Source organism: Hipposideros armiger, unplaced genomic scaffold (genome assembly GCF_001890085.2).
Source record: "Hipposideros armiger isolate ML-2016 unplaced genomic scaffold, ASM189008v1 scaffold_23, whole genome shotgun sequence".
Classification (NCBI taxonomy): Eukaryota; Metazoa; Chordata; class Mammalia; order Chiroptera; family Hipposideridae; genus Hipposideros; species Hipposideros armiger.
In genome coordinates, this window is record NW_017731373.1 from 1,545,032 (window position 1) to 1,556,105 (window position 11,074).

An 11,074-nucleotide genomic window follows, 5' to 3' on the forward strand; every position below is an offset into this window, starting at 1 on the left:
AAAAAAAAAAAGGGGAGGTTGGGGGGGTGTCTAAAAATCTTACAGGAAATTTCCTCTATCAAGTAATATAGATTCTTTTCATGAATGGCAGATAAGGGCAGAAGAGCAAACCAAAAAAGATTCCAACATCCAAAGCCAAAACTTAAGCAAAAAAATGTAACATAGTGCTGGATTATTATCCAATGAATAAATTAAATATGCATGAGTCCATTACTGACATAAATAAAAACTGAATAAATAAATAAATCAGGGAGAAAGGACAACGTTTCCTTAGGAAGTATTCTAATACACATAGAATACCAGTAATAATTACCTCAGACTAGATAAATCAATGGATGCTAAGACTGGTGGTTTAGTTTGAAGAAAAACAGGATATTTAATCTCAGAGTTATCTCTCCCAAGATATTCATTAATTACAAAAAGGAAAGCAGTAACTTCACAGTGGAAAAACCTGGCGGACACCACCTTAACCAAGTGATCACACTTAACACAGTGATATCACGTGCTCTCTGATATGATACACTGAGAAGTACCCATCACTTCTGTGATATTCTTGCCAAAAATGCATAACCTCAACTAATCATAAGAAAACATAAGACAAATCCAAATTGAGGGATATTCTACAAAATAACTGACCTTACTCATCAAAGGTTTCAAAATTATGAATGACATGGAAAGACTGAGGAACTATCAAAGATTCGGAGAGACTAAAGAAACATGACAACTAAATGCAATGTAGGAACCTGGAGAAGAACATTGGTAAAAAAACTAAAGAAAATCAAATAAAGCCTGTAATTTAGTTAATACTATTATACAAATGCTAATTTCTTAGTTTTGACAATTGTATTGTTTAAGAGGTCAACATTTTAAAAACATGACTGAAGGAAATATAGGAACTCTGTACTCTTTCTGTAACTTCTCTGTAAGTTTAAAATTATTTCATAATAAAATTTAAAAGAATATGTAGTTATGTATGTAGTTATGTGTATTTTACCACAGTAAAAAAAATTGTAAAAAATATTTAGAGAAATTTTGAAACCTTCATAGGACAGATAGAATTTATACCTTATAATAAGCCTTTTATAAAAAGGGCCGACATTTAGTATAAATTGACATGAGAACACACACACAAACACACAACTACCTGCCAATGTATGTGATCACAGAGAAACTTATTTTCAAGTTCACTTCTCAGAAGATGACTGCTGGCCCAATATTAAGTAAGAATCAAATCACTGATACACCTCAGATTGTTTCTCTGAGAACCACACTTGAAATACACAACAGTACTCTTGTTACATGGCTCTGCTTTATTGCAGCTAACTTGCAAAATAAATCAGCACTCTGTGAAGGATAAAGCAATTCTTAAGATTTCCGAAATCAAAATACTTACCAAAGGAAAAGAGATGAGTTACAGGGAGCTGTATGGATCTTGTCTCTTTTTTAAAGAATTCACAATCTACAACAAACTGAAATATAAAACATTGATTTATGAGGAAGAAAACAGAATTGAACTTATAGTAAAACATCTTGACTTGGATGTTTGAGTAGAAAATAAAAGTCTTTAGCTTTGGAGAAGATAACGTGTGTCACACTCTAACTCTGGCTACACTTAAATGGCAAGAATTCCTCGAGTAGAGATGCTAACCCAAGAAAATTTGATAAACAAGTGTAATTTGACAGATGAATTATTAGAGGGTCATTTCTGTAACAACAGATGTATACAAAGTATTCTTGTAGTTAATGTTACATGTTTCTAGAAGAGGGACATTAAAGCATGGAGCTAAGTATTAAGAGCCATGGTTAACTCATGACTAATTAGAGATTTAGATAATACATTTGAATACTTCCATAGTCAAAATGAAAATGTCATTGTTCCTTTTTTAAAAATCCCACATCTATTAAGTATCTACAGTCTAATTAGACTACAAAAGGCTTTTGGAGACATACTGCCATTCATCAACAGATGACTAATGTTATTGTGTAAGATTATTTCAGGCTAAACAGTGATTATAGTAAATGGAAAAAAGGTTTACTACGTATGAAGCAAGAAAAAGAAATGGCATCTCAAAAAAAGTAAACCTAAAATGTGACATCTGCATCATTAAAATTTTTTGTAATGATGTTTCTAATAACATTTTTTTTTTTACAAAGGCATTAGGAACTCTGCTCTTAGCTGTCTACAATAAGAACAGTTTCATTATTACTTTAATTTACAGGAGCTGAAGAAGAAATTAATCTGATGCCGAATTGCAGTTAGCAAATAGTTTGCTGTCTATGGAAAGCAGAAAGCCAATGGGGTCTATCCCAGGCTTTTCTAATAACTACACCCTGGATTGTGTTTGAAGCAGTGCTATTGTGTTTGCCTTCTGAGTAAATTTTTTATTGTTTTTGAAAGTGAAAAAGAGATGAGGGAAAATGCTATTATGCTGTAGTATACACAAAGGAATAAATGGAAAAACATGTTACAGTTCTTTGCTTTTATTTTTCCCTCTTAACAAGGCAAAGAACACATTTTCATTTTACAAAGCAGCTATTAAAATATTAGAGAAATCCTTTATTGAACAGAACTACTAATCATGTTTTTACAAAGTATTTTTGAGTTAGCTATTTATTACCTGAGATAGGGAGAGAATTTAAGTCACTTTGTACAGGTATTTAAAATATTGGGTTGACTAAAAAGTCATGATGCATTTTTGCAACGAAAAACATAGAAAAATACGTCATGACTTTTCGGACAACCCAATAATACAATTTTTATAATTGCTTTACAAATTTGGCCATGTTTCCTATGGAATAAACCCTTCCCCAAGAAAAAAAGAATTCAAGTGTCTCTCTTTGAAACAACCAAAGTAAATAAATTTATAGTGGATTTAGTTCTTCTGTTTTCTGTCATCAAAAAAATACAGATAATTCCACATTTGTATTTTGAAAACTATATTACCACTTAAACATTTTTAAACTGCTTATTTAAATATATGTATCGTTATGATAATAGGCTCTAACAGACATGCAAAAATTATGAAAGGCCTAAGTTATCATCCTAGTGAGATAGTGTACCCAACAGTAGTATCAGCAAGTGTTACTTTCCAAAGAGCATTAAGGTATATTACATATTACATTCCTGTTTGTGAAAACTCATTAATTTCTTGGAGTAACCAGGGATGGTCTTTCCAAGTTTGGGAAAGATGTTCAATTCATTCAAAACCAACTTACCTGACAGAAAAACCCTTAAAGAGACCTTTTAGTATTGAAGATGTTGAATTACCTCTCACTTGAGCTAAGCAAAACAAAACAATGAATCCATTATAAGCTACTTGTGAGATTCAATCTTTGAGAAGATTCTCAACTACATCCCCTTTTTCCTTTTAAATTTTTCTAATGATTTTGGCCAAAAATCTCATCAACTTTCTCAATCAAGAAACATTATTCAGATAGTACCTAAAGGTTGAAGAGGCAAAGTAGAATAAAACATATCTGGTCCTTATTCTCAAAGAATTCACAGTATGGTGATGGCAGTGGAGATAAAAACAAATAAATTATAATTCAGTGTAATAAATTCCTCAAATAAGTTATAAACAAAGTAGCATGGGAGTAAGTAAGAGGTTATTGGAGGAGTCCTGAAAGAAAACAGGAATACTTAGGCTAGATCTTAAAGGATAAGTTTATTGGGTGAAATGTGCAAGGGTTACTAGAGGGTCTTTTACCTCCATCTTCCTCCTTCCCTCCCACTTCTCTCAAAACTCACCACCCTTTTATTTCTACTTCCACTTCCCTAGTACAAGTTCTCATAACTCCTTATGAGGTGCCTACTCTCTGTGTTTCTCATCTATCCTATACCATAGAGTCATCTGCCAAAATAGCTCTGATCCCATTACTAGTATGGTGAAAAATCTTTCAACTCTCTACTGACTTCTTAATTCTGTAAAGTCCTGAATCTTTGAATTAAGGTCTTCTACAATATGGCTATGAATTGCTGTTTCAGACTTTTCTCCATTAGTATTCTACTCATGGGGGCCATCCTTGAGTAGAATCCTTTTAAAATTACTATGTACTTATTCACTGTTTTCACACATACCTCAGGCTTTCATACTTTCATGCTTGACTCCCACTGTTTCTCTTTCTCAACAGTGTTGTTCATTATAACTTTCTGCAATGATGCTACTATTTAGCATCTTGAATGTTAGTATAATCCAGGAACTGAATTTTTAGTTTTATTTAATTTTTTTTAGTTAATTTTATTAAATTTAAATAGTCACACATGCTAGTGACCCCCTTATTGAATAGCACATGTCTAGAATGTTCATTTTACCTATAGAAACCCTAACTATCCTCTAAGGCAATTTTAAACTCACCTCATGATAAAGCCTTTCATGATTCCATCAATCAGTTATATCTTCCCTTTACACTTTTCATGTATTTCCCATATTTTGATTTGTGATATATATTTTTGGGTACCTCTTTTATTGTCACTCTTCCCCATTTCCAAATGTATTTCTCTTCCCCAACAGTATTTAGCTTTTTGAGAACAGGGTTTGTTTCTTCCTCATTTGTGTGCCTTCTATAATTCTTGGCATAGAGTTTATACATAAAAGGGTACTCAATAATCGACAGGGTTTTTTTTTAGTTGTAATAACAGATTTTGAAAGACTGATAAAAGTATAACTAATTCCCACTTGGAACAAAGAGACTTGGGTTTATTCTGCTTAGTTCAAGTCAGAGTAGATGATCCTAACAGTCTTAGGTGGAGCACCCAAGTGCCATTGTTTTGGATAAGCCCAATGCTGAAGAAATCATCAAAAAACAACTTAAATATTTAGCATGAATATTCCCAAAACATTCTGATAACAACCTTAATCCATTTGTTACCTTACTTCCATGAATAGATGGTACGTAAACAACAAGATGTGACAAAGATGGATAGTCTTGAAGTCTTAACGTCAGAGACTAAAAAAAAGATGAAAGTGAAAAGCTGATATTATTTCTTAGGGTATTTAGAGCTTAAAGAACATTAAAAGAAAAATAAATTACAAACACTATTTCTTAATAACTTACAAAAACACAGATTTCAAACTTTATGTTCAACACGTCATAAGATACCCATGTTTACATTTTCAGGTTAATCATCCTGCTGAAACTCAAATTCCTACTAATTATGTAAATGTGTACTACAAAAAATAATCCTTGAACTGCATCCATTCATATAAAAACAAATGACATTTAACACTAAATTTAAATATTTTACATAATTATTTCCAGATTTGGTCTTTCTTTTTATAATTTGTCTATTTGTTTCATAATGTTACAGTATTATGTCTATTTATTTTGCTAGTATACGACAGAGACTCAACAGCTGATGAATGAATGAATAAATGAGTGCTAAATATGATGGAAAAGTTGGAACTTAATCTCAAAAGACTGTGATCTACCCCAAGTAGTACAGAGTTGCTGGCTAATGATATATATGAATATCATCCCCTGGAACTTATTCAGTAAATGACAAGAAGACACAATAAGGCTAATAGCGCACCTCACCAAATGAACATCTATTCTCTTCTCAAAATTAAGACCAGATCGTACAGTCCATATTTTGAGGAATAAGTAGATAGGAGACTGGTCTATTTCATGAAAAGGACGCCACCAAACACAGTTTTTAAATCCAGTTTTTTTTCTGGAAGTACATGTAGGGTTGGGAGTATTTATATGTTGTAACAATTTGTATGCTTTAAGAAATTTCTGCAGATACTTAACTTTCTCCATTGTTCTTCAGATGCACCTACGTGCGCAAGTCCAGGCAGAGGCTCTGAAGCTAAAGAACTGTCTGCCAATGAGTAAGTGGCTCTCTAACAACCTGGTCAGATTTACTTGGGAGTGCTTGTTGAAAACACTCCTGGGCTTCACCTCAACTTACTCAGCAAAGTTTCTGCAACAGACATATATTCTAATATAAATGAAAGGGTCTTAAAAGGGCCACACAAACCACAGCAAAGGCACATGAGACCAACCAGACAGATAACAGATAGTATGAAAGATAAATTAATTAGAAAGAACCATGGATATTCTGTGTAACTATCCACTCTAACATCTTTTGTTATTTATTCTCAAGAATAACATTTTTCTAAAGGTTCTTTTTTTTAGGATCAGAATATTTTTAAAAAGAATCCATGTCAAAATACATTTCTTTATAGAGTTAAGTTCCAATAGTTACAATGCTGTCAGTAGAAATTCAACAATATAATAATATTCATCAAATCATTATGTTGATAGGTAAGATTAATATGAAGTTTGGAAAATTTTCAGCATTTTATTAAACCTGCAATAGTAAAATGCCTTTAATGCTAAGGTACCACCCAGAGGAAATGAAACACCAGCGTTGCGATGTCAGAAACCCTTGAAGTTCTGCCGCTGTGTGTAAGGCAACGCTGCAGCGCTAACGTATGATTTAACCAGATAGTGACTGGGTAATTTTTATCATATAACTGGACTTTCTTTTGAAAGTTAATTTTTTTGTTTGTTTTTACCAATAAGTCCATTTGGGCTTACCAAATTCTTGGCCTTCTGTGTTTTTAGAAATTTCTTCATTATACCCATGACAGAAAAGTTCCATGTGATTGGTATTTAAAAATTGAATTTACAAGTCCTTTCTGGAGGCTTCCGTCTATTTATTAACAGTACAATCAGCAGAGATGCCAAAAGTGATATGATTCTTAACTGGCATTACTTTTGTTGCAATGATATGAATATGAATAAAATCCACATTTTTTCACTTTAATCTTTCCTTTCCCTTCAACTTCATGGGAAAGTAATTCTGTGTGATTTTTATAAATGGCTAACACACATAAAATTTTGATTTTGATTACAACAGAAAAGTTTATTTAACTTTAATAATTATAATACTCTTCAACTGAAGACATTTAAGATTACAGAATATTGTAATCGTTGTTTTCTAACTTCTCTCTTTCATTTTTTCCCCCCATAAATGCTAGTACACTTGTAATACTGCCTGGCAGTCTCTTCCATCATTAACTATAAAAAGTAAAAATCGGGCCAACCAAGTGGCTCGTTGGTTAAGAGTTGGCTTGGGAGTGCGAGCTCTGAGCAGCAGAGCCCTGGTTCGGATCCCACATGAGGGCTAGTGATGCTGTGCCCTCTACAGCTAAGATGGTGAACAACAGCCCAACCTGGAGCTGGGCTGCCGTGAGTCGCTGGTGACGGCATAGGCTGCAGTCCCTGCAGCAGTGGGCCGCCATAAGCTACCGTGAGCGGCCGGCAGCTGGCGTGAGCTGTCGTGAGCCGCCATGAGCAGCCATCCAATGGCCGGCCAGCAATTGCCTCACCTGGGAAGAGCGCAATGATAATACTAACATGGGCCAGTGAAGCGATGTCCTCCACAACTAGACTGAAGGACAAAAGGACAGCAACTTGTCTGTTCCCTATCCCCGATTCCCCAACACTGTTTCCCTCCCCCAATTCCCCAATAAAATCTTTAAAAAAAAAAAAGTAAGGAGCTGGAAGACTTTGTTCTCTTGCTGTTCGGCCACCTGTTTCTTACATTTAGAACAAACAACACAGGGGCCTAGAACTAGGTGAATATATTGTTTAGTCTTTGAAATTAAAAAAAATACCTTTTAAGAAAAAGGAGTAAAGTAACATTTTATCAGGTTTTTAAAAATCACCTATGACTTCCTAACTCTTAAATTACAGACTGGATAGTATATCCAAATAGGATATTCAAGAAAGTATTTAAATATTTTATGAATGGTCGATCAGTAAGTATATCCTAATATTTTTGTTTTGTTCCTGTCTAGAATGTTAGAATGAAACCAGTGAGAGACCTTAAACATGTTTATATGAGACAAATAATTTCCCCACAATATTTGTTTCATAAATACAAAGCCACATGAATTGATATGCACAAAGTAAGAGTGACAAAGGTGACAGAAAAAATAATTGCAACCATTCCAAAGTCAAGTGTAAGTGACTGCAATTATTCATTCTGTCACCATTCCTCTCAGTTAGTATGTTTAAGTTCCTCTCTGTTGGTGTAACAGAGTTGATTATGCATGTGGATACATATAAACAATAAGCACAACTAAATAGTTGAATTGCAGTGGGAGATGACTGGGACCAACAGGATGACTTCACTTTCAAGTCTATGAGTCTATTCATTATGAAAATATATTTTATTTTTAAAGTATAGATTTATGTGAATTCTGAAAACTATCAGTTCTGGCATGAGATTATCAGTTATAATAAAAATAATTAGGAAATTAGAACAGATATTTTCATGAAATTTTAGAATTATTTTACTTTCTCAATAATAGCTTTTGAGGTGCAAATTAGCCTTGTGTAACAAAAAGAGTTGCTGACCTACCAGAGTGGCTTAAGGAAGTCACTAAAAATTATTAAATAAATCCCATGGAGTACCAGAAAAAGCAGATCATTATCAAAATGATTGACCACAAAGTGATGTTGAAGTTGATCTAAAAAATTGCTTTGTGTCTCTTTAAGATGCTCACTTCCCTACTGTAGATCCTCTCATGAAATGGATTCTGAGTATACTACTCAGCTTATATTTTTAGGACAGACCATCCAAACATACTCTCAAACTGAATTTTAAAAATGTACCTAGCTCTTGGTATGATGCAATAACAGATAGATTTAATTTAATTTAGATCATTATTAACTTAAGAGTTTTTACTTCATAAAGTCAGAAAAAAAATCATGTTATTCTCCTTCAAATTTCTCCATTTCTAGAGAAAATTTTCTAAAATGCATATTAGCAAATCTCAAGTTTAGTTAATACCTAGATGAATTAATAAAAGAGCACATTCTAAAATGCCAATATTTCAACTAAATATTAAGATTCTAAAGCCATAATTTACCTTAATTGTTGGCAGCAGTTCAGCTTTCCATGACAAGTCAACCCCTTGCCGGCTATGAAATAAATACGAAAATACAATTAAGGGACAAATATATTAAAGTATTCTAAATTATAAATAAGCTTCAGAGGAAAAAGAAACCATCTACAGACCTATCAGGGAGAGTTCTAATGAAATGAAGTCTATTAAGTCTAATCCGATATAGTCTATCCACACAGTCCCTTTGGGAACAAAAAATTGTTTTTCCTAGCAACCAAGTATTTCAATGTTTAAAAAAATTACTGGTACATCAATTTCCTTTTTCACTTTAAAATCAATATTGTAATTTAGTACAGCACCAAAATGCGCTTAAAAGTATATGAAGCTACTCTCTATGTGTGATATGTGAGTATTGTTTATGCTAAGAAAAATGACCAATGGAGGTTCAAAAGACTCACCACATAGAAGTGCTGTTTATGCAGCCAAAAATCCAACTATTTGTATCCTGTTGGTTAATAAACAAACAAAGCACACTAAATATTGTAGAAAATCATTATGTAAAATAGGCATCTTCAATATTTTACTGTTATATGATAGGGTCAGTAGGCACAATGGAAACATAAAATAGCAACTTACTATTTAGCAATGTATCCAAGATCTTCTCAAAAGTCAAATAGGTCAAGGGTAGGCAAAGAAGTCTAATGTCAACAAGATAGGTAAGCAAGTAACCTAGAGTAGCAGTGTGAGAAAGAGTGACCTGATGGGATCTCTCCACAGCATATTTCCTAAGCATTTCTCATTTTTGAACCAGTGCCTTCCGAGTTTGGCAAAGTCCATACTTCAATTAGGTAGTTACATAGTAAGTAACATACATTTTAATAAAAATAGAAAAATGAACAACTAGAGATGGACTCTTATACCAACAAACAAACAAAAAACTCCAGGGCCAAGTAATTAAAAATAACAATTAATCTAAGCACAGCCTTTTAGTTTATCATTTGAGTTCTCATTTGATTACCAGGAGGATAACTTCTATGCAACTGAGAATGTTGTTTGGACTGAAGCATTATTACAGGGGCTCAAGACCGAAACTAGTTTTATCAGCACAGTGTGGGAATGCTGCAGAAATTATTATGATATTTTAACAATATTATATATTTAGGTTCAGTCATTTAAAAAAAGTATGACCTAAGATTGTCTTCACTCCAACTTTTAAGTAAGTAGTAGGAGCAATGCTCCAAGATCTAATAAATCCAACAACTGTTGAAATCCTACCAGGGCATAAGAGGATAAGAAACACTGCTCAGACAGCCTCATAAATTTTTCCTTAGCATACAAATGGGATAATAATAATAATAAATAATCAATTTTTTCATTAATAAAGTCCATTCCAGGGCCAAGGAATTATGCCCTCAAGGAAAAGGCAGACATAGTTTGTGCCCTCATGTAACTTAATAAAATTTTAAGACATTTTTCAAGAATACAGAAAAGAAAGCTGAGTGAAACAAACAAAAAACAATATGGTATTTCTCTGCTCTCTATTGCAGGCAACTACTTGTGTGACTTCTGTATTAGTTACTTATGCTTCTCAGACCAATAATGTCACATTATAAAGCAAAGAAACAAAACAAATCTGCATAGCTTAGACTGCTTTAAATCTAGAAAATCTAGCAGCCTCTCAAGATCTAGCCCACTTTCGTAATGGGATTTTGCAGCTACTATGGGAGCCTATCCTCACAGATAGCCCTTATTATGAAAATTGCCAACAGTCCACACTACTTACTTCAGTGTATAGGGAATTCCGACTCATTCATCAATGAACTGAATAAAGTATTATTCAAGCCCACCCTAAAACACTGTCTTGATATAACCTAGAAGATGTCAAAAGAACAATTTCAGGTCATCTAGTAAACATCCCTAACTAATTACAAAAACTATTGTAATTGGTAAAAAATCTTAGACAAAGTCACTCAGGAATTGCTGACTAACTCCAGAAGCATACAGAAAATAATATGCTACTTGATCATAAAATGTATAGTTCTAAAAAAAATCTGCCTACAGACCTCAATGGCAGCTAAAATAATTAGATAAAAGATTGATGAGGAACTTTACAATGGATGACTCATACTGGTAACACCTAAGTCCACTGGTAAGTTTTTCCGTTACCAAAAGAGTGACAACCAGATATTATATACCTCCTGATGAGATACACA

General features: G+C 33.2%; 1 protein-coding gene across 1 annotated transcript in view; it reads right to left on the reverse strand.

Annotated features, from left to right (window-relative positions):
- PGAP1 (post-GPI attachment to proteins inositol deacylase 1) overlaps window positions 1-11,074 on the reverse strand; it is a 93,915-nt gene that overhangs the window by 33,467 nt on the left and 49,374 nt on the right. The window contains exons 10-15 of the mRNA XM_019635604.1: window positions 10,925-10,935; window positions 10,645-10,666; window positions 9,320-9,366; window positions 8,886-8,937; window positions 4,870-4,947; window positions 1,394-1,469 (exon numbers count right to left, since the gene is read on the reverse strand). Coding sequence (XP_019491149.1) covers window positions 1,394-1,469; window positions 4,870-4,947; window positions 8,886-8,937; window positions 9,320-9,366; window positions 10,645-10,666; window positions 10,925-10,935 — 286 coding nt within the window. The remainder of the gene's footprint in view (window positions 1-1,393; window positions 1,470-4,869; window positions 4,948-8,885; window positions 8,938-9,319; window positions 9,367-10,644; window positions 10,667-10,924; window positions 10,936-11,074) is intronic.